The sequence below is a fragment of the Rhipicephalus microplus genome, chromosome 3 (genome assembly GCF_043290135.1).
Source record: "Rhipicephalus microplus isolate Deutch F79 chromosome 3, USDA_Rmic, whole genome shotgun sequence".
In the NCBI taxonomy this organism is placed as follows: Eukaryota; Metazoa; Arthropoda; class Arachnida; order Ixodida; family Ixodidae; genus Rhipicephalus; species Rhipicephalus microplus.
Genome location: NC_134702.1, coordinates 257150290 through 257173845, shown reverse-complemented (window position 1 = coordinate 257173845; position 23556 = coordinate 257150290). Strand labels below are relative to the sequence as shown.

Sequence of the window (23556 nt, the reverse complement as noted above, 5' to 3'; positions counted from 1 at the left end):
GAAAGCAACTGCGTAATCATTAAAATGCCTATGCCACGCTTTCTGTGCGGTCATACTTTATACACATTCGCCTCAGTGCAGTTTTTGAAGGCTACCCAAAGAAGCCAACTTTTCACCGGCCCAGAAAGTATGTCAAAAAATTTATACTATATATATATGAAATTAGAGAGTACTAGGGCAGAGAACAAGTGGACAATTTATTCAGGACAGTTGGGGCTGTGGTCCGAACATGAGGCCTAAACTTTACCGAGCCACTTTATAAGCGTAGCTTCAAAGAAGATTAAAGCTTTTGAAGCAGCTAAAAAGCTTACATGACTGCTTCACGGCACGCGAAACAGTCCAATGACCTAAATTTTGTTGAGAGGTTACTGGCGGACGCACCAGTACGCCATTGCCTCCAGGGTGTAGGTAAATTGAGAAGGACAAACATACTGCATTGCAGGTAAAGTGCACTTTTTAGTGGTAGGTCTAAAACTACGAAAAAAATTGAAAAGTCATTGTCACACATTTGTTTTGAATACAATCTGTATTGAATGCATAATTCAGCCTAGACCTAAGCTAAAAATTATCAAAATTTTGCCGTGTCATCATTAACAAAATTGGGCCGCCACGGGCTTCTCAAAATTGCCGATTAGGCAAAAAGTAGCCTCCAGTGGCAACCCTGCTCGTGGCATCAACATTACCCTGGTTGTTATTGGCTGTTTCCATTTATACTAATTGCATCGTAGGGTATATCTAGATATCACCTACTGCGCAAGCCAATTGCTGTTTGTGATCATCATCAGCATATGATGGCATATAGTGATGGCATATAGTGGGTACCTTGCATGGACTGTGCTGTGATGGCAGAAAGAGAATGTGTGGTATGGAATGTGCTTGTTCTTCGTCATCAGCATTGTCATCATCGTTAGCGATGGCTACAGCGCACAATGTTAGTGCCAACAGACAAGGAGCTTCGCCCCTAAAAGGACTTGACAAGAAAACAAGTATGACACACACACAAAAGTGTCCTGCACGAACCTCACTACAAAATGTATTTGGTTGCTTTTATGCAGTGATGATGACACTGCATCTGATGGTCCTGACAGGAGGCTGTCGCGAGGGTTATTTCAGTTTTGTTTTGTAGTGAAAGCTGTTATCAAATCAGAGCGGCAGGGGCAGTGAGGTAGGTGTCCGTGACTGCTATCCAACAAACTAGAAAAATTGTATTAAGAAATGATAAAGATCACAAATATTCGGCCACTATTGTTGACCGTCATTGTGAAAATGCATTAGCAACTCTCACAGTTGGCAAGTTTTGCCCTGTCAAGGGGTTTGTCAATATGAAGCGATGGCATCAACCTAGGTGATAGATATCACCGGCAGTGGCGGTCTCTGTTTGCTGACACCCACCACAGACCGTGCAATCTATAAGCAGCCACTCTGTGCTCTCGCCCATGGCTCTGGTGACAGCAGTTGTGTTTGAGGCCCTGCAATATTAGAACGACAGCTGTCATAAAAGATCACAGATAGAGCCGATTTTGGCACAGTAGTTATACGACAGCACCAGCGCTAGTGTCCGTAACCACCATCACAAAAAATAAAAAAGAAATGTAATATACAGTGAACTCTCGTTAATTCAAACACCAAGGTACCTCTGAATTTTGTTTGAATTATCAAGAAGTTTAAATTATCAGAAGTTTTCAGATAGACAACTTTGGGTGAAGTGACACCACATAATATGATTAGGTATTGATTTTATCACATTTAAATACTTTTTAAGTGTTTTTAAACCATAAGTGCACACAATGAACAAAAAGCTGAGGAGTAAGGCCCACAAGTTTATTGGCCATTTACTGCTGATCAGACCTTCTAAAGAAATCATTAACTACCAACTGCTTCTTTGCTATAGGTATGTGCCTTCAGCACAAAGCTCTCTATACCAGTTGAGAAGCATCACAGTTTACTATGGTGTGCTTTGTTTAAAACATTTGTTTACTAGCAAAGCCTTTTTCTTTGAAGGCCTGAGGTGCTTAGTTTTCATTGTTAGACTGTTAGGATTGTATAAGCATGGAAATTTTTAAGTAGTAGTTGGAATGCAGCAGATATTTTCTGGTATGGAACTGCAGGAAGGATGAATTAACTGAATGATGGGGTTTGAATTAAAAGGCCTTTAAATACATTAAAAGAATAAAGGGCCAAACAAAAAATTGGATTTTGTTCAAATTAACCAAAAGTATGAATTATCATTGCTTCAATTATCACGACTCTACTATAATCAGAAAACATTCTAGAAAAGAGCGGGACTTCGACACGGGCCACAACTTGGCAGTCAAGTAGTATTCTATGGCAAAGCACTGCTAATGCTTTGAAGATCTTTTCAAAAACACCTTTTCTGGTGTTATGTAAAGACAAGGAACCATTTTAACATATTTTTTTTATTTACAGATACTGCAGGCCCTCCTCGGGCCCATGCAGAAGTGAAATACAAGAATACAATCAAACAATCTATACCTATACATTGAATATCTTGGCATAGTTTAACTATTATACAAATATTAAGTTCACAACTCCAAAGTAATATCAGTGGTTAGTACATGTTAAGTTATGACAGACTAGAAAATTTCACAAAAACTTTTTTCAATACATAAAAGTCACTTAAATCATACACAAAGCAAGCTATTTTCAATATACATCGCTTTTATAAAAAAAAATTTTAACTTTCTATATGGTTCATAAATAAATCCATCGAGGCAGCATTTACTGCCCGTGCAGATAATGTATTCCAGTAAAAAAAGTGCGACAAAAGAGAGAGATCTCGTGGGCATTAATGTGGCTAAGTGGCTGCCGAAAAGCTATCTCGTGATTCGTCCTTACTGAAAGTTTTAAAGGTTGCTGAAAATAGCATTCTCTTGATAACTTAAAGTCACCATGATAAAGTTGAAAAATGAGTTTTAATGTGAGTACTATTCTGCGTTGCTCAAGTTTTTATGGGCTTGCCTTAATACGTAGATTTGTTACACTAGACTGTCGGTAGTAAGTGGAATGAATAAAAGGTAAAGCATTTTTCGGACTCTCAATTTCGTTAAGCAAATATTGTTGCCAAGGGCTCCAAACAATGACGGCATACTCTAATTTTGGTCGCACTAGTGCTTTGTATGCTCCAAGTTTCACCGGGGGAGGAGTATTACGTAGTTTTCTCTTAAAAAAAGACAACTTTTTTAGTGCACCCCTACACACGTTTTTCTACATGCATTTCCCAGATGAGGTTACTGGTAAGTGTGACTCCTAGATATTTGACACAATCAGCTATCGTAATGGTAGCGTTTTCTATAGAGTATGTAAGGGAAGGGGCACCTTTTTATTGGTAAACAAAATGTAATTTATTTTTAAAGCATTTATTTTAATCCCCATCTTGTACACCATTTGTCAATTGAGCATAAAGCATCATTGATTTAATTTGGTCTGATTTGTTATTTATAGTTGTGTATACTTCACTTTCATCCGCAAACAGTCCTACCTGAATCGATGGCTCAAAGTAGAAATGAATATTACTGATATAAACTAAAGAAAGAAGAGGCCTGAGGACTGACCTCTGCAGAACACCAGAGCACACTTCCAGCTCTTTCTAGTCACAGCCATTCATGGTAACATGCTGTCTTCTGTCTCTTAAGTAGAACGTAATGCATTTTGCAGGCCATTGCATACCTGCAGGTGGAAGCATCAAAGCAGTCAAGATTAAACTTGGGATAGGCAAAAATCTAATGTATGCACTAAGGGACAAAGAAGGCAAAATAACTACCAATATGGATAGGATTGTTAAACTAGCGGAGTTTTACAGAGATCTGTACAGTAGCCGGAAAAACCACGAACTTAATACTATAAGAACTAGCAGTAACCCAGGTGACACCCCACCAGTAGTGATTGAAGAAGTCAGAAAAGCTTTGGAAAGCATGCAAAGAGGCAAAGCTGCTAGTGAGGATCAGGTAACATCAGATCTGCTGAAAGATGGAGGACACATTGTGTAAGAAAAACTAGCCACCCTGTTTACGAGGTGTCTCCTGACGGGAAGAGTACCAGAGTCTTGGAAGAACGCTAACGTCGTCTTAATACATAAGAAAGGAGATGGCAAGGACTTGAATAATTACAGACCGATCAGCTTGTTCTCTATAGTATACAAGCTATTTACAAAGGTAATTGCTAACAGAGTAAGGAAAACATTAGAATTCAATCAACCAAAAAACAAGCAGGATTTCGAAGAGGCTACTCAACAATCGACCACATTCATACTATCAATCAGGTAATAGAGGAATGCTCAAAATATAACCAACCACTATACATAGCCCTCTTAGATTACAAGAAGGCATTTGATTCAGTAGAAATATCAGCCATCATGCAGACACTTCGTAACCAGGGCGTCGATGAAGTATATATAAACATCCTGGAAGAAATCTACAGGGGATCAACTGCTACTATAGTGCTTCATAAAGCAAGCAACAGAATACCAATCAAGAAGGGTGTAAGGCAGGGGGACACAATCTCCCCAATACTGTTTACCGTGTGCTTACAGGAGGTTTTCAGAAGCCTAGATTGGGAACAGTTAGGGATAAGAGTTAATGGAGAGTACCTTAGTAACCTGCGCTTCGCCGATAACATTGCATTGCTTAGTAACTCGGGGGACGAATTGCAACTCATGATTACGGAGTTAGACAAGGAGAGCAGACAGGTGGGTCCTAAAATTAATCTGCAGAAAACGAAAGTAATGTCCAACAACCTCGGAAGAAAGTAGCGCCTCGAGATAGGTAATAGTGCACTTCAAGTTGTAAAAGACTATGTATACTTGGGGCAGGTAATAACCGCGTAGCCGAACCAAGAGATTAAAGTAACAAAAAGAATAAGAATGGGGTGGAGCACATTTGGCAAGCACTCTCAAATTATAACAGGTAGATTGCCACTATCCCTCAAAAGGAAGGTATATAACAGCTGTATCTTGCCGGTACTTAGCTACGGAGCAGAAACCTGGAGACTTACAAAGAGGGTTCAGCTTAAATTGAGGACGACGCAGCGAGGGATGGAAAGAAAAATCGTAGGTGTAACCTTAAGATACAAGAAGAGAGCAGAGTGGATTAGGGAACAAACAGGGGTTAAGGATATTATAGTCGAAATCAAGAAAAGGAAATGGATGTGGGCCGGGCATGTAGCACGTAGACAGGATAACCGCTGGTCGTTAAGGGTAACTAACTGGATTCCCAGAAAAGGCAAGCGGGTTAGGGGGAGACAGAAGGTTAGGTGGGCATATGAGATTCAGAAGTTTGTGGGTATAAATTGGCAGCAGCAAGCACAGGACTGGGTTAATTGGCAGAACATGGGAGAGGCCTTTGTCCTGCAGTGGACATAGTTAAGCTGATGATGATGATGATGACGATGAATGCATTTTACAACCTTCCATTCAAGAGCAGTAGTTATTAACTTTCTTATTAAATGCTGATGGGGAACGACATCAAATGCCTTGGAAAAAGCTAAAAATTGGCATCGGTCTGACCTTTTATATTGAGCATGTTAATTATTTTGTCAGTTACTTTAGTCAGTTAGGTAACAATCGATAGATTGGATCTAAATCTATGCTGTTGGGCATGAAGTAATTTGTTATTTTCTAAGTAAGCAATAATGGCTTTAAATATAATGTGCTCGCCCCGCCGCAGTGGTCTAGTGGCTAAGGTACTCGGCTGCTGACCCGCAGGTCGCGGGATCGAATCCCGGCTGCGGCGGCTGCATTTCCGATGGAGGCGGAAATGTTGTAGGCCCGTGTGCTCAGATTTGGGTGCACGTTAAAGAACCCCAGGTGGTCAAAATTCCCGGAGCCCTCCACTACGGCGTCTCTCATAATCATATGGTGGTTTTGGGACGTTAAACCCCACATATCAATCAAATATAATGGGCTCGAATAGTTTGTAGCGAGTACTAATTAAGAAAATGGGCCTGTAGTTATTAATTTCGAAAGTGGAGCCCGGTTTATGTACCGGAATAATTTTCGCCGAGTGCCAATCATCAGGAATAACTTCTAACATGCTATCGTAGAAGAGTGAAATAACAACCACGTAGGCTATAGTAACAACTGAGTATTGTCCACATAATACTTCACATATGACAATGAATACCTCGCTTATTCGCAGAAAGCCAATTGATGGCGCAGTGGGTGTTTTTTCCTACTTGATGAAAGTTATGGTGGTCTATGGTCATAGTGGGTACCTTGCGTGTGTACCTTTATTAGCTTCCCCAATAGAGTCAACAAGAAACTCTGGAAACGTCACTTTTCCAGCCGTCCCAATGCCACGTGTTCTGCGCAGGCCTGGCGAATTTTTACGTTCGAACAATTTTTAGACTCGAGAAAAAACTATATCTGTGTTAGACATGACTTTCTTTTTTTAAGTTGAGAGTGGATATTCACTCGCATGTCTTGAATACTGAAGTTCGCACCCTCCACAGGCGTTCTTGCGTTCACCATCATCCTATTGTGCTTGCAGGAATGTTTTTATAAAAAATACAGCCCTTACACAACTGAACACCCGCTCGTTATTCCATCAGCACTATGTATGAATAATTTATCGGCTTGTCACAATGAGCCTTCGTCTGGCCACTTGGTGCACACCTTCGCCCAGTTTTTCTGACACTACTACTGGCCAAAGCTCACAGAGGCTGGAAGCATTACAGAAAAACTATGCAGATCCTACAAACCTTTCGAATTGATCTTATGCAAAGAATGCAGATGGAAGGGGACAGTATTGTAGTTTATTTATTGTGTTAAACGTTACAAAATGGTGCTTAAGATATTGTTATGTAACAATATGTACAAATGCAGATACAAACACACGTTAAGCAGCGGTGTATGTTTTATGTAACCAGTAGTTCACAGTTGTGTAATGAAGCCAAGAGGAACATCAATATTAGCAACACCAGAAGCTGTAGGCTGATGTGAAGTGCTAATGCTTACGAGGATGATAGTCGTGGACACTGCTACATAAATCAACTTCAGCTGATGGTGTAATAGTTGACGTTAACCGGGCATGACGGCTGCATCATAGCAGTACATATTGCCACATTCTAAGTTATATCATCGCCCTGTTTCACTTTCAGTAACTCTTAGTGCAAACCGTGCCTGCAGTGTTCAAGAAGCTTCGGGACTGCAGTAGATCATTTTGTTGAGATTATGCTCACTTCGCGAGCCTTACAGATTATTTTTGAACCTATGTGGACACTAGCGATAATGCTAGAATATTTGACAGCATGTGTATAAATACTGATGCACTTCACCGTTGACCAGCTCATTGACGACTGACACTCAGTTTGTCCCTATCAGTGCCAGGGTCTCTCTGTAATCTTACTTTCCTATTGTCTAACCATAAATTTTGCCCAAATGAACAGTTTTATCTTCAACCTAAAACCTGCTTCCTTTGTCAACGTCACGACCCCATGACATCTTGTGGAGGGGCCGCTTCTTTCATGTTCCGAATGCCCCTGTCAAAGAACTCAGCCCAAGTGGCAAAGAAGACACTGTCGCCAACCCCAAACAGTGAACAAGCCGCAGGCAGAGGGGGCTGCCTGCGGCTTGTTCTGACTGCCTCTGTCACCAGAGTACGGGCCCCTTCCTGCAACATCGAGGCAGCCCCGGATCCTGACATCGACAGCAGCAACGATGATCTCTCCCGTGCAGTCTGCCCCAATCATTCTCCAGAACCCCAGGCACCGCCAAGTTTTCGTGAATCGTCAATCGAGGACCCAGAAAGTTGGATAGAGATATGCGACCGAGATATACGACCAGTCAATGAGCTAGCATTGAGAGGAAAAGTACATGAATGCAGAGTCTCGCTTCAAAACAGGTACTCGGCTCTTAGTGAGGAAACCAACCTTAGCGTAGATACAATGAATGATAATCTGACGAGTATTATTACGGAGTGTGCAGTGAAAGTTGGAGGCAGGGTAGTTAGACAGGACACTGGCAAGCTTTCTCAGAAAACAAAGAATCTCATTAAGAAGCGTCAAATCATGAAAGTCTCAAGTACAACAGACAAAAGAAAACTGGCAGAGCTTTTTAAGTTGATTAATCAGCATAACGTATGCGGTGTAAGAAGGTGTAATTTGGAGAGAATTGAACACGCTCTGAAAAATGGAGGAAGCTTCAAAGCATTGAAGAGGAAACTTGGGATAGGCAAACATTGGATGTATGCTCTAAGGAGCAAAGAAGGCAAAATAACTATCAATATGAATAGGATAGCTAAAATAGCAGAGGAGTTTTACAGAGATCTGTTCAGTGGCCGGGACAACCACGACCTTAATATTAAAAGAACTAGCAGTAACCCAAATGACACCCCACCAGTAATGATAGAAGTCAGAAAAGCTTTGGAGAGCATGCAAAGAGGCAAAGCTGCAAGTGAGGATCAGGTATTATCAGATCTGCTGAAAGATGGAGGGCAGATTGTGTTAGAAAAACTAGCCACCCTGTTTACGAGGTGTCTCCTGACGGGAAGAGTACCAGAGTCTTGGAAGAATGCTAACATCGTCTTAATACATAAGAAAGGAGATGACAAGGACTTGAAGAACTACAGGCCGATCAACGTGCTCTCTATAGTATACAAGCTATTTACAAAGGTAATCGCTAACAGTCTAAAGAAAACATTGGAATTCAATCAATTAAAGGAACAAGCAGGATTGCCAACAGCCTACTCAACAATCGACCACATTCATACTATCAATCAGGTAATAGAGGAATGCTCAAAATATAACCAACCACTATACATAGCCTTCTTAGATTACGAGAAGGCATTTGATTCAGTAGAAATATCGGCCATCGTGCAGACACTTTGTATTCAAGGCGTCGATGAAGTTTATATAAACATCCTGGAAGAAATCTACAGGGGATCAACTGCTACAATAGTTCTTCATAAAGAAAGCAACAGAATACCAATCAAGAAGGGTGTAAGGCAGGGGGGCACAATCTCCCCAATGCTATTTACGGCGTGCTTTCAGGAAGTTTTCAGAGGCCTACAATGGGAAGAGTTAAGAATATAAGAGTTAATGGAGAGTATCTCGCCGATGACATTGCATTGCTGAGTAACTCGGGGGACGAATTGCAACTTATGATTACGGAGTTACACAAGGCGAGGCAGAAAAGTAGGTCTTGAAATTAATCTGCGGAAAACGAAAGTAATGTGCAACAACCTCGGAAGAGAGCAGCGCTTCGAGATAGGTAATAGTGCACTTCAAGTTGTAAAAGACTATGTCTACTTAGGGCAGGTAATAACCGCGGTGCCAAATCACGAGATTGAAATAACTAGAAGAATAAGAATGGGTTGCAGCACATTTGGCTAGCACTCTCAAATTATGACAGGTAGATTGCCACTATCCCTCAAGAGGAAGGTATATAACAGCTGTATCTTGCCGGTACTTAGCTACGGAGCAGAAACCTGGAGACTTACAAGGAGAGTTCAGCTTAAATTGAGAACGACGCAGCGAGCAATGGAAAGAAAAATGGTAGGTGTAACCTCAAGTGACAGTAAGAGAGCAGAGTGGATTAGGGAACAAACGGGGGTCAAGGATATCATAGTTGAAATCAAGAAGAGGTAATCGACATGGGTCGGGCATGTAGCGCGTAGACAGGATGACCGCTGGTCATTAAGGGTAACTAACTGGATTCTGAGAGAAGGCAAGCGGGTTAGGGGGAGACAGAATGTTAGGTGGGCAGATGAGATAAGGAAGCCTGCGGTTATAATTTGGCAGAAGCAAGCACAGGACTGGGTTAACTAGCAGAACATCGGAGAGGCCTTTGTCCTGCAGTAGACGTAGTCAGGCTGGTGATGATGATAATGATACCGCTCTAAATGGCTGGGACCCCGAAGAATATTTACGCCATGTCTACTCCTACCTAGAAGTCACCGCCAAGACTTAGTTTGAGAACTGGGAATCCATGTTACGTACATGGGATCTCTTTCGAATGACATTCCTGAGCACCTTTACGAGCATCGTCCGCAAGGAAAGGGCCGTCACCTTGCTGGAAACATAGGTGCAACTCCCTAACGAAAACGTCACCATGTTCATTGAAGAGATGACCAGGCTGTTTCGCCACACTGACCCCACAATGGCTGAGAAGAAGCTCCGGTTGCTGATGCATGGGGTCAAGCAAGAGCTGTCTGCGGGACTTGTCTGGAACCCGCCCAAAACTGTCTGTGAATTTCTTACCGAGGCCACTACTACAGAGAAGGCACTCGGGATGCAGACAGCACAGTACAACCACCACGCATCATTCAACTGCGCCGAAGTATTCAGCACTGATGACCTGTTTGAGACCATTTGAGCGATCGTGCGGGAAGAGCTGCACAAGCTGATACCTTCCCCGCAGCCTCAAGCTAATTTGATCCCCGACATTATCCGCGAAGAAGTTCGCCAGTCCCTTGGAATCCCCGCAGTACCGCAGTTTGAACCGGAAGCTATGAGCTACACCGCTACAGTGCACCGTAAGACTCCGCCACGCCCATGTCAGGACACCAGACACATTGTGTCTGGTGGTGGCTGTGTCTACCACCAGACACAGCCACCACCACCACTGACGCTATACCGCCCACCTACCCGCCAGGCCTACGCTACTAGGAAGACTAACGTCTGGCGCGCCCCTGACCACAGCCCACTTTGTTACCGTTGCGGTGAAGCCGGGCACATGTGCCGCCACTGCTAGTACCTCCAGGTTGGACCTTGTGGTTTCGCCATCGACGCACCGCGTCCACAGCGTGGGGAAAGACCACATGACATTCCCGACTATCTCGCTTATCTCGCGGAAGGGCAGAGGACACCCCGGGGATCTTCTCGTTCACCCTCACCTGGCGCTACATGTCACCGCACCGTCAGCAGTTACAATGGCCCAAATCATAGCTCGTACTTAGAAAACTAAAGACAGCAACCGATGAAGGCGCAGTTGCTGTACGATGAACTGCTGAAGATCTTCCGCTGAGGATGCCGTGAAGAAAGCTCAAGAACCTGCCGCAACATGCACGTTGCCCTGATGTCGAAACTTTGTGGCCAGAAGATGACTTGATGACGAAACACCGGAGCAGCGGTACAAACCATCGTAGCCGAAATCAGACGTCGCAACCTAACTGTAATGCGAACGAACTAGCGACCTCGACGTCCTTATCAACGGCTACAGCGTCGCAGCTCTCATTGACATCGGCGCCGACTATTCCGTCATCAGTGGAACATTCACCACGAAATTGAAGAGAGTTAGGTCAACTTGGGAAGGCTTTGAAGTCCCTACAGCTTGAGGTCACCTTATTATGCCGGCAGGAACATGCACAGCCTAAGTCATCATTAACCGTAAGATTTAACCTGCAAGCTTCATCGTACTACAGTATTGCTCGAGAGATGTCATACTTGATATGAACTTCTTAAGTCTCCATGGTGCCGTCATCGCCCTGGGAACGAAGTTGATAACACTATCCACTGAAAAAGCACTGTCGTCGCACACGCCGTCAAGAAGGCACGCCTTGAATGTGCTGGAAGACCAAGTCACCATTCCTCCTCGCTACAGCATCAGAATTTTCGTCAGAACTCAAGAACCAATATATACAGCAAGGCGTCGTTGAAGCGTAAAATTTGCATTGCCAGATAAATAGCTGAGCTGTGATGAGGGAACACAAGAGTGATGCTCACGAACTTCAGCAATGAGTACAAGCACGCGAGTAAAGGCACGACGGTTGCCTACATCGAAGAGATACTGGTAGCCAGCAACGCTTTCGTCATTGCCGATTCCGCTGAATTTATTTGAGATGACTGAAACGCTTCAACCAGCTTTCGAAGTTAGTTGGAGACTTGTGACGCATAAACAAGAACAGCTCGAAAACGTGCTCCTGAAATACAAGAACTGCTTTTCATTGTCCTCGAGAATTTGACAGACCCCTGTTGCAAAACATCGAATCGTAACAAAAGAAAATGCCAGGCCACTTCGTTCAAGCGCGTACAGAATTTTGGCGCGAGAACGCGAGGCCATGAAGTCATCGAAATGCTTTGCAACGACATTATCCAGCCTTCAAAGAGTCCACGGGCGTCACCCGTGGTGTTAGTGAAGAAAAAAGATGGAACACTAAGCTTCTGCGTTGACTATCGCTGTCTCAACAAGATCATGAAGAAGGACATACACCAAATACTTCTCATCGATGGACATCAAGACAGGCTTTTAAAAGATCGAAGTAGACAAGAGAGCGAGAAAAGACCGCATTCATGATACCAGACGGCCTCTTCGAACCCAAGGTCATGCCTTTGGTGTTTGCTCGGTGCCTGAGGCGTTTCAGCGTGTTATGGACGCCGTCCTCACTGGATTGAAGTGGCAGACTTGCCTGGTGTAGTTGGACAATGTCGTCATGTTTTGCTCAAGCTTCGACAAGCATCTTCAGCTCCTTGAAGTTGTACTTCAAGCAATCAAAACATTCGGACTCACTCTCAAGCCAGAAAAGTGCCACTTTGCATACGAGAAACTCTTGTTTTTGGGACACGTGATAAGGTAGTACGGAGTATACTCAACCTCCAGAAAACAACAGCCATCACTGGATTCCCGTCACCTGCCGACAAGAAGGCCGTGCGTCATTTTCTAGGCCTGCGCTTCGTTAAAAATTTTGCCGGCATCGCCGAGACACTCACTAACCTTACAAAGACCGATGTAGAGTTCAAGTGGGAAACCTTCCGAAAAGAAGCATTTCAAGAGCTGCAACGACATGTATTGCAGTAGCACGGATAATTGGGCTAGTTTCTATTGTTTATTTTTCAACTGAATAGGGGCACGCACACAGACACGGACACTAGTTAAAAAAAAAAATGCACGTAGCACAAGCATCACTCGCAACTAAAGTTTATTCGAGAGAAAGAAGCGTACATATATATCACTTTTGTCATATGACTTGGCAGCTTAAACATTAAAAAAAACACACAAAAAAGAGGGCTGTAAAAATTGGCGCCGTATCTGCATGTTTCACTGCAAATGTCATCCAAAGACGATAGTCTTGCGTGGGGAGAGAGTGAACAAAACGTTTATTTGATGTTCTGCACGAAAAATTCGGTGAATTGTATTCTGGAAGCGCTGCGTTAGAGTCTCGATCCGTGCAGCGAAGGCGAACAAGTGCATCGAGGCATGTTAGACATGAGCACCATCTGGCAGTTATCTTCGAAAACGAAGGAAGCCGTGAGCACCTGTGGAGAAAGATGCGCGCCTGTCTCGGAAGCGATAAGAAGTAGAATGTAAGCGACGGGCAGGTGCCACCACCGTGTTGTCTTAGCAAAGCGTTGGAAACACTTGCCTTTTTGAGCATTCCGTTGCACTGTCAGCGCAGGGTGATAAACGCTACGGTCCTTAGAATTACTTGTGTGTGCCTTCTCTAGTATAAAGGCACACGTACAAAACATTGATGTGTTGTTATGGTGCGTCAGATATGCACAATAATTGCTTTTAATTTAGAATCGCACTAGTATGAATGCTGAAACTTGAGCAATATTGGTGGACACTGCGGATGGGATTGGCCGTTTCAGGTATCGTTTGGTGCCTTTAGGGGGGATCGTATGCGCGGACACACAGACAACTGTACAGACAGACAGACAGGCTGACCAAAATTTTAGCGTCGAAGCGTCATTGAAACACATGCCTCAGATCAAATCTTCAGAATGCTGATGAAGTATAAAAATTCTTTTTCTGTTAACGACTGCAGACAAACAGACAAATGTACAGACACACAGACAGACAGACAGACCAAAATTTTGGCATCAAATCGTCTTTAAAACACGGGCCTCAGATCAAATCCTCAAAGTGCTGATGAATTACGAAAATTGTTTTTTTGTTAGCGTGATGGAGGGTCGACTTACGCAATTCTTCCCACTTTTACTTATGTGAAACGCCTCTATCAGCTCTCTGGTGGTCTGATCTGGGTGTTTAGATACAAGAATAGCATCATAAAAAAAAGTTTGAAACCGCATGAGTTGCAATGTTTGGGCAAGTGTGAACTATGTTTTGTTTGAAAACGTGAAGGATGTGATGTGAATCATAAGCAGTCGTACAAAAAGTGTGTATTATGTATTGTATATTGTTTACCATTGTCCTGTGGTCACATCTACATAGGCCTAATGGGAAGATGTGTCAACATCAGGTTGCAAGAACATAGAAGATCGTTGGACACAAAAGTTGTCTTATTACAATGTGACAATATAGACGATGTACATAATAACAAAAGGACCCTAGGCTAGCCAATACAGGTGAACGTATGAATCACATTTTTTCAAGTACTGCATAGGTACATCAATTTGATTGTGTCATGGAGCTTCCAAAGGTTAGGATATAATTATTGACCAGATATAATTATCATGCAGAAAAAGTTACATTGGTATGAGTGGAAAATGCATTAACCTTCATCTTAGGGAACACGAATGTTTATTGTCACGCGCAAAACCATTCTTTTACCCATTGTCAAGAATACAGCTGTGCACCCTTTTTTAACGACACCGTGATAACTGCTACATCATACAGAGCTGATGGCATGAGAAGTCATTGGGGCCTTTTATATTCAAAGGGAAAGTAATAAGTGTGTCAGCCTCCTGCCTATTTCACACAGTGACACAGAATTTATGCACCCATGCAGTTTGGTGTACACAACCTCACTATCTTTGGCCGTATTTACTGACTTCCAACAGCTTTATGTATACGATTAATTATGAGGGCATGAAAACTGATGCTGTGAACATGCAGGTGGGCACTTTGTGATGGGTAAGCATGACTGCAATGTGACCCACGGTAGAGGCTGTGCATACATCAGTCTAGTGTAGCCATAGCATAATTGAGATTTGGAAAAGTTGGTTTGAAGAAAGAAAAAAAAACAAACACATTGGCGCTATCTCGCAACTAAAAAGTTCATTAGAAAGAACACAGTTTTATACAAAATGTCACATGCACATCAACGTCGCAAACGATAAACAAGACTGAAACCAAGATTATAGCCGCATGATGTCATAACCATGTGCCCAAGAAAGCCTAATCACGAAACGTTGTCTGAAGATATGTCAGTTTGCTCTGTGATAACGATACTGAAGAGTGGCTAAAGCACAGATATTTTTATTTACAAATGTGTTAAGCTTGGATGATTTCAAGTTGGTACCTATAGGAGTGAATGGCAATGCATCCTCAAATGAAGGTTTACAACCGCCTGCACAACAGTGCGGTCTGATGTGGGACAAGTCATCTGTCCCACTGGCTCTTCCATGCTCTATTAGGCGCACATTGACACATTGCTCCATCTGCCCTATCTTTCTCTATGAAAGCTGAAACATTTCCCGGTAGGGTGTTAATGGCAGCTGCCATGGCCCATTCATATGGCACACTTCTGTTTGCTTTTTAATGCTGATGGTTGTTTGTTGCAGGTAAAGTGGGAGCAGCTGCTGAGTGCCTACTTCCACGGCCACTCGATTGGCCAGGACACGCCCGTGCTAATATTGCAGCCACACTACTTCAATGGCCTCAGCCAGATCATCTCCACCACCGATACCACGTGAGTGCCATAATGGGTGACAAATGGCCTGATTATGAATGTCAAACAAAGCTGAAAAGAATACACTCATGCTGTATTATTTGCCGTTCAGTCGAATTTCGCTATAACGAAGTCTGCTTGAACAAAATTGAACAAACAAATAATAATTTTATATACCCTTCATCTAAAAAGAGTGGTGACATAGTATATCTTTGTGTACAAGACAAGAGTACAGGACCAAGCTACAGAGAAGTAGTACAGTTAAACCTGGATATAACAAAAATGATAAAGTTCCGGGACAATCGTTATAAAGAGGATTTCGTTATATGCAGGTTTAGTACAAAAATTCAGAAAATAAACATGCACATTAAACAAAAGAGAACTGAAGGCAGAGAGAACCCAAAACACCCATTTTATAGTAAAAAACTCCGTAACTATTGCGATAGAAATTATACGGACACTCTTAGGGGGTTTTCACCGTCACCACCATGTTCTGTAACAAGTACAAATTGATAACATGCCCCCGCGCATCGTAACTTTCACGATCGGGTAAAAGCACGAGAGCGCTGCTGAAGCAGAGATCTAATGAGTTGGCCCATCCCTATCGTCTGGAAAGTGCATAATCTCTCCCGCCTGTTAGAACTGCCATCGAATGCTCAAACAGAAAGTAAACCACGCATCTTGAGCGAGCATGAAACATTGCGGGGAGTGATGGAGGGGGGATCACTTGAGTACCAATAACTAACTTGTATTTTAAGGGTTGTCACGATCGCTGGCGCGCTTGCTATCTCGGCAAGCGTCAGTGCGCTTTCAATGCAAAGAAACTGTAAAAAGAGCACTTCTGTAAGGAGCGGCCATACTTGCTTACACGAGCGTTTGGTAGGGGTTCCGCGATATCGGACCCAAAAGAGTTGGCCGCCAGTGCCTTACTTCGTATAACAATACAATTTGTTGCTGTTGCATTCACTCCATTTCATTCAATGGGCCGTTGTGTTGCCAGAACTAATCGGCGAATTGCGAAAGCTACCAGCCTGGGAACTTGGGACGCCAGACGGAAAGGCGTGACGAGTCCACCTACGAAGATCCGTCATCACCATGGTCTCTGAAAGTTTCCATCAACGCCTAATCTGACATCCCTTCGATGGTGAGGACACGATTGTTCGAAATTCAGAAAAGTCACATCTTCGACACTAGGGCGAAGCAATGAATGAAATAAGTTGGAATGTAACGCTGAGGACGGCAAGCAGATCGAAACCTGCAAGGACTGCTCAAGCACAAATGACGCAGGAAAACAACATACTACAAAGGATAGGACGAGAGGGAACTAACAACGTTTATCGCTTGGCACTAGTCGTGCTGTTTAAACAAAAAGGCGGCACGAAACATAATCATAGGTACAGACGTGAGTGCATACAAACAAGTGCCCCAGTTGTGACTTCGCTGCGTTTGAAAAGTGCATTTTTTTTCGTAAACGGTGCCTGTCCAGCGAGTGAAGTTATCTTTGTGCGCCCGGCAAATGCAATTGCTCCCGTCAAAGTCTAAGGTGCGGGATTCTTTCCACCGAAGGATAAACGTGCCTGCACAAACATCTCACCCCCCCTCCCCATTTGCGGTGCAAAGTACCTGTGGAAGATAAGTCAGCGCATTGTGACGAGCTGGGCACTGAGCACAGGGGTTTTTTTTTCTTTTTTGAGTATATATATATATATATATATATATATATATATATATATAATATTGTTATGACCGTCGTCAGTAGGCGCTATGCTGTCGCTGAGAAGCGTAGCCGGGCAGCGTTCCCACGCCTGGAACCCCAGTTCTCTCGGAACCAGCGTCCAAAGCTGATGGGGAAGCGGCGCTCTTTTAATCCTCAAACAAGTAGCCGACTGGCCTGCTGCCTATGCCCGCCAGGTATTGTCCCTGTCAGCCGGAGGATGAGACTGATGGGGGAGCGGCGCTCTTTTAATCCTCAAACAAGTAGCCGACTGGCCTGCTGCCTATGCCCGCCAGGTATTGTCCCTGTCAGCCGGAGGATGAGACGTCGTGTCGCCACGACGCTGCAAGCCGTTCCCGAGAGGACAACAAAGACAGCGTCTTCCTTGGAAGAAACCGGGCCGCCGCCACAAATTGCCCTGCTAATTCAGCGGACAGATCGGTGGACCCTTTGATGTCTGCTGTCGGGAGCTTGGGACCCCTCGACCAGCGGCACACACACGATGAGGAAGAGCCCCTCTGGCGCCACCTTGCAGTGCAGTGATCACGACTCAATATTGGATGTTCACGTGGGCCGTGCATGCTCGTACCCCTCGCCTGTTGTGTGTGTGTGATTGGTGTTCCACTCAAGAAGGAGAAGCCCGACAGGGCTTATAACGACTTCGCAGAGTGCGGGACGTCGCTCTGAACCATGTAACGGTTCAACCACCATGCTCGTGGTTTCTAAACTCTCAACCTTTTTATGCTGTAAATATTTGTAAATAGTGCCATAAACTTGTTTGTTTTTTCGTATCCCCATCTTGTAAGCGCTCGTTTCCTCAACCCGAAGCTACACCACGCTACCACAAAAGAGCGGGCAGACCCCGGTCCGCAACAACGGGTCCTCAGTGCTGGGATCCGAAGCGACTACAGGAGAACAGCGCCGATAGCCACAACAACTGGTGGCAGCGGTGGGATCCACGACAACTGGGGATCAGCGCCGGGATCCGCAACAACTGGTGGCAGCGGTGGGATACGAAGCTACAAGTGACAACAACAGTCGGCCCAAGAGAAGCAGCTGGCTCGAGACATGGATCACGTATGGGTGAGTGCTTGGCTTTTCCTTTGAGTGAACCAGGTTCTAAAAGAGGGTAAATTTTAGAACTGGTAGTTAACTTTGCCGAAAGACTCAGTTTCGCCATTTCGGGAAGTTTTTTTTTTTTTTTTTGGGGGGAAGTAGCGAGCACTCAGTACGATCATGGACTTACTAGAGTTGCAGAAGCCAGACCTGTTGCTGTTGTGTGAGGAATTGGGGATCAATACAAAGGGTTTGGCATGAAAACCCATAATCATTCAAGTGATTAATGATTTGGGGGCTGATGATGAGGAGCTCAGTGAAGCATGGGACCTCATCAGTCAAAGAAAAAGACAGCAGAAGGAAGAGGAGGAGAGGCGTGAGCGCAAAAGAGAGGAACGCTGCTTAGAAAGCGAGCGTGAAATAGAAAGACTGGCGCACGAGATTGCGATCCGCAAACGAGAACTCGAGTTGAGGAATAGGTCGGGCAGTAGTCCCCAGCAAGTGGTACCTTATCGCAAATTGAAGGCCGAGTTCTGGATGTCTAGGTACATGCAGCCATATACAGATTGAGGGGATATTGGCTTGTACTTTATGATATTTGAGCGGAAGTGCCAGAACTGTCATTTGAGCGAGACACATGGTGTCAAAGGCTACTCACGGTTCTGCCTTGCGAGGCAGATGAAGCTGTTGCGCGACTCAGTGAGCAGGACGCGAACAGCTACGAGGTAGTTAAGGCAGAGATGTTCCGGATATTCAGAACTTCTGTCTGGAGAAAAGAAGAGCAGCTCAGACAAGAGTCTGAAAGAAAGTGCGAAGCAGAAAGACAAGAGTCTGAAAGCGAGGCGCGTTGGAAAGCGCTGGACGTTGAAGCGCGTCATGAAACGCCAGAACCAGAGATCGCGCTAGAAAAGGGCCCGCATATTCTCGAATGCATCAATGTAAATGATGTAAAGAACGAGGCCTTGGCCGGTCTCGAGGTAGAGACAGTATCAAAAGACGGTCCTTGCGAGGATGAGGTGTGTGCCAGCAGCCCTAGTGGGCTCAGTAAGAAGCTGAAAACCATCCTCATGCCCTGAGAGGACGTCTCGAGATCGTCACATGCAGATAGTGCTAAACATGCTCTGTTTGGCACAATGGCTAAACAGAGCGAGAAGTGACGCTTCAGGAGTGCAGCGATGCCATCGGAAAGGGTCCAGTTAATGGTTTCATCAGCGTTGACAAAGATAATTTGGCCCGACAGTCCGTCGTGACACAGAGTTCGAAAAGCGTTAGCGGGAGAGAAGACCTAGCACCAGCTCCAACGAGCTTCCCAACTTCTGAGGCCACGACGCGACATGATGATGGCATCGAGAGAAAAGAGGCAAGCAAACATCGCTGAAAACGAAAGAAGCGGAAGCGTTCAGCACCGCCTAAGCCTAGGGCAGATCCCACTCCGTCTCGAGAAAGACGACAGGCTAGGCCGTTAATCTGTTCCAGGAAACGCCAATGGTGGCGTTCATGGAGGCACATGCGGCGAGCCAGGTGTAGAGGGGGAAAACGAGGTGCGCCACCCCAACGAAACGCGCGGTTAATTTCGACGACTTCGGGAAAGCGGCCTTGCCCAAAGGGTCAAGGTCGAAAGGCACAACCACTAAGTACTGCGTGGGGGCGACCACAAAGACACTATTACCCAGGCTTCCCCCCTGTTTCTGGCATCCCTTGCACATCCCTGAGGAAAGCCGGCCGAAGTGCAAAATGAGGCGTGACGGCCGTGCACTGCTTGGAGTTTATTCATTTTGTAACCTCTGGCGTGCTCGAAAGCCGCCGGGACCGCGACCCCACTGTGTGCGATTCAAGCGAATCTAATTAAGAAAAGGGGGTGGTCATTTTGAAGAATTGTTGCACGTGCGTGCTAAGTATGGTTACTTAGTGTTGCTTTGCAGATGCAGACTTCAGTCATAATTTTTGTAAGTTACGTGATGCGGTGTAAATTGTTCAGAAGGAAAACCGCCGAACCAAAGGCTGAAGGTTAGCATCAAATTAGTTTAATCATGAGTGCGAAAATTTGCATAAGGTAAAAACCGAGAAAATGTGTCATTTTTTTAGTTTTTTCAAAGGTTTAGTGTGGCATCGTATGCCTTCACTAACATGAGGATGTGGCGTGAATGAGCTTTTGAGGAAGATGTTAGCATAAACCGAATGATTTCGTAAATTGATTAAGATTGGCATGACACGGTACAGTTGTTGTTGCGCGCATTGAGAATTGAGAGTTGAGAGTCATTGGGGCACGGTTTTAGCATAAACCAGTGCAAGTGTTGTTGGTTTTCTTTGAAGACGATTGATCAAGTGATCATATGAGTGAAACAGTAAGCTTTTGCTAATGTTGAGCAAAGAAAGAGCATTTTGGCCACAGTGTAGGCCAAAGATTCAGAAAAGCTAGATAGCTTAATGTCTCCGTTGTCGACAAGTAGTGGCAGCCGTAAACAAAGACTGACGTTAGAACAATCTTAGCGCTCGTTGAATCCGATTTCCGGGCTGATGCTCTCAGCGGGACAGAACCGATGAAAGTAGTCAGCGATGAAAAGAAGGAGCCTGCTGTTTTATATCAGGACGACAGTGGTATCAAGCAAAGCTGCGCTTTACTTGCACCAGAATTTGGGCTCTCGTGAGATAACGTACTGCGCTTCAGGAAAGGAGTGCGCTTGCATTCTGTAGGCCATTCATCAGTTGCAGTGCTATCTCAGAGGTCCTAAAATTAACGTAGAGACAGACCATTGTCCCCTTTTGTGGCTGCAAGCCGTGACATCGAAGAACAGTCACCTTCTGAAGTGCAGCTTGATTCTTCAAAAATATCAATTTGACATACGGTATAAGAGGGGCAGATTGAAGGGAAACGCTGACGCGCTCAGCTGCTTTTTCCGAGTCATTCTGGGTGCTCTTGATGAATCAAAATTGATATTTTAGTTTTTTTCATGCAACTTATGTAAAACATGTAAGGTAGCACGTCTGGTTTCTCAGCGCAAGTGAGTCTTGAGAGTTCTGAGTGCGAACTTTTTATTAAAGCTAGCAATGAAAAATTGTTTTCCCGTCCCTCTTTTGGCTTGGTTTGTTCAAAGGGGGCCGAGTGCTTGCTTGTGCATGTGGTCGAGTTTCAGAAACGCTGTCGAAGATTTCGGCAGTTACCTAGACCATGGGACAAGCAAAGGCGAGTTCCTAGCATTGAACTACGGACCCTTTTGTCGTCTCTGCGAGCAGCAGCAGTGATTGCTGCCCTCCGTGACTCATCTGGCGAGCGGGAAGCTGTTATGACCGTCGTCAGTAGGCGCCATGCTGTCGCTGAGAAGCGTAGCCGGGCAGCATTCTCGCGCCTGGAACCCCAGTTCTCTCGGAACCAGCGTCCAGAGCTGACGGAGAGCGGCGCTCTTTTAATCCTCAAACAAGTAGCCGACTGGCCGGCTGCCTATGCCCGCCAGGTATTGTCCCTGTCAGCCGGAGGATGAAACATCGTGTCGCCACGACGCCGTAAGCCGTTACAGAGAGGATAACAAAGACAGCGTCTTCCTTGGAAGAAACTGCGGTCGCTGCCACAAATCACCCTGCTAATTGAGCGGACAGATCGGCGGACCGTTTGATGTCTGCTGTCGGGAGCTTGGGACCCCTCGACCAGTGGCACACACACGACGAGGAAGAGCCCCTCTGGCGCCACCTTGCAGTGCAGTGATCACGAGTAAATATAGGATGTTCACGTTGGCCGTGCATGCTCGCACCCCTCGCCTGTTGTGTGTGTGTGATTGGTGTTCCACTCAAGAAAGAGGAGCCCGACAGGGCTTATAGCAACGCCGCAGAGTGCGGGACGTCGCTCTGAACCATGTAACGGTTCAACCACCATGCTCGTGGTTTGTGAACTCCTAACCTTTCATGCTGTAAATAAGTGTAATTAGTGCCATAAACCTGTTTGTTTTTCGTATCCCCATCTTGTCAGCGTTCGTTTCCTTAACCCGAAGCTACACCACGCTACCGCTAAAGACCGGGCAGACCCCGGTTCGCAACAACGGGTCCTCAGTGCTGGGATCCACAACAATATATACACATACATATACTGTGAATAACAGCTTCATCGCCGGAAAACCAGCAGAGACTGTCTATAATTGCAATTGCAATAAGGAAAAGAAAAGCTGAATGTCATCGGAGGCCACACTATGCGCGCGCAGTGAAACTATGGACACGTTCATTGTGAGGAAAATGAAGAGCGAACAACACGGACACAGACACGGATACCGCGGAAAACTATTAGGTACAGCGCCCTTCATATGCAGTGCGGCCCGAAATATATGACGCTAGCTAAAATCGTGGCACTGCCAACGTGCACAAGTAGTTTTTTTTAAAGACAATAGTCTTTCTTGGGGACCTTCGACGCAAACATTTTGGTCTGTCTGTGTGTACATTTGTCTGTCCACTCTTAACTGCACAGGGTATTTGAAATGGCCGACCCCATCCACAGCGCCCACCCATGTTGCTCAAGATTTAGCGTTCATACTTGCACAATTGTCAATAAATAAGCAATTATTGCACAAGCCTGGGGCACAATAACAATACGTATATATTCTGCATGTGCATTATTTACGAGAAAATGCATACATAAGTAATTTTAAGGACTATAGCGCTTATCACACTGCACTGACCATGCAGCGCTTGCACGAAAAAGTGAGTGTTTCCAACGCTTTGCTAAGACGCGATGGTGGTGGCACCTACCCGTCGCCTTGCATTCCTCAACTTATCACCTCTGAGACGAGCGCGCACACACGTATCAAAGCCACGCGCTTCGTTTTGCAATAAGACTGCCAGGTGGCGCTCATGTCTTACGTGAGGCATGACTTGATGCGCTCATTCGCCTCCACTGCAAGCTCGAGGCACTCTAACGCAGCGCCTCTAAAATACCGTTCACCAATTTTCTTGCGCAGAGCATTACACAAATTGTTCACTCTCCCCACAGGCAAGACTATTGTCTTTCGACGACATTTTCAGATTACATGTAGATACGGGGCCAATTTTTTTTCAGTTTGGATTAGGGGGAGGGGGTTGGGGCATACTAGCGCATCCAACCGCGTCAGCGAGAACGGCAGCAATGTGATTTGTGGGGTGCAGGCCCACCTGCCCACATCACGCGGACGCGACCTGCGTGCACGCTGCCATGGGAAAAATTCGTTTATATTAAGGTTCTCTGCCGCTGTTTTTTTTGTTACAAAGAGGTCGCAAATACATGTGCTTCTATGTAGCGATGGT

At 44.9% G+C, this 23556-nt stretch overlaps 1 protein-coding gene across 1 annotated transcript in view; it reads left to right on the top strand.

The window, feature by feature from the left end:
• LOC119168537 (endothelin-converting enzyme 2) overlaps positions 1-23556 on the top strand; it is a 260418-nt gene that overhangs the window by 66587 nt on the left and 170275 nt on the right. The window contains exon 5 of the mRNA XM_037419939.2: positions 15418-15545. Coding sequence (XP_037275836.2) covers positions 15418-15545 — 128 coding nt within the window. The remainder of the gene's footprint in view (positions 1-15417; positions 15546-23556) is intronic.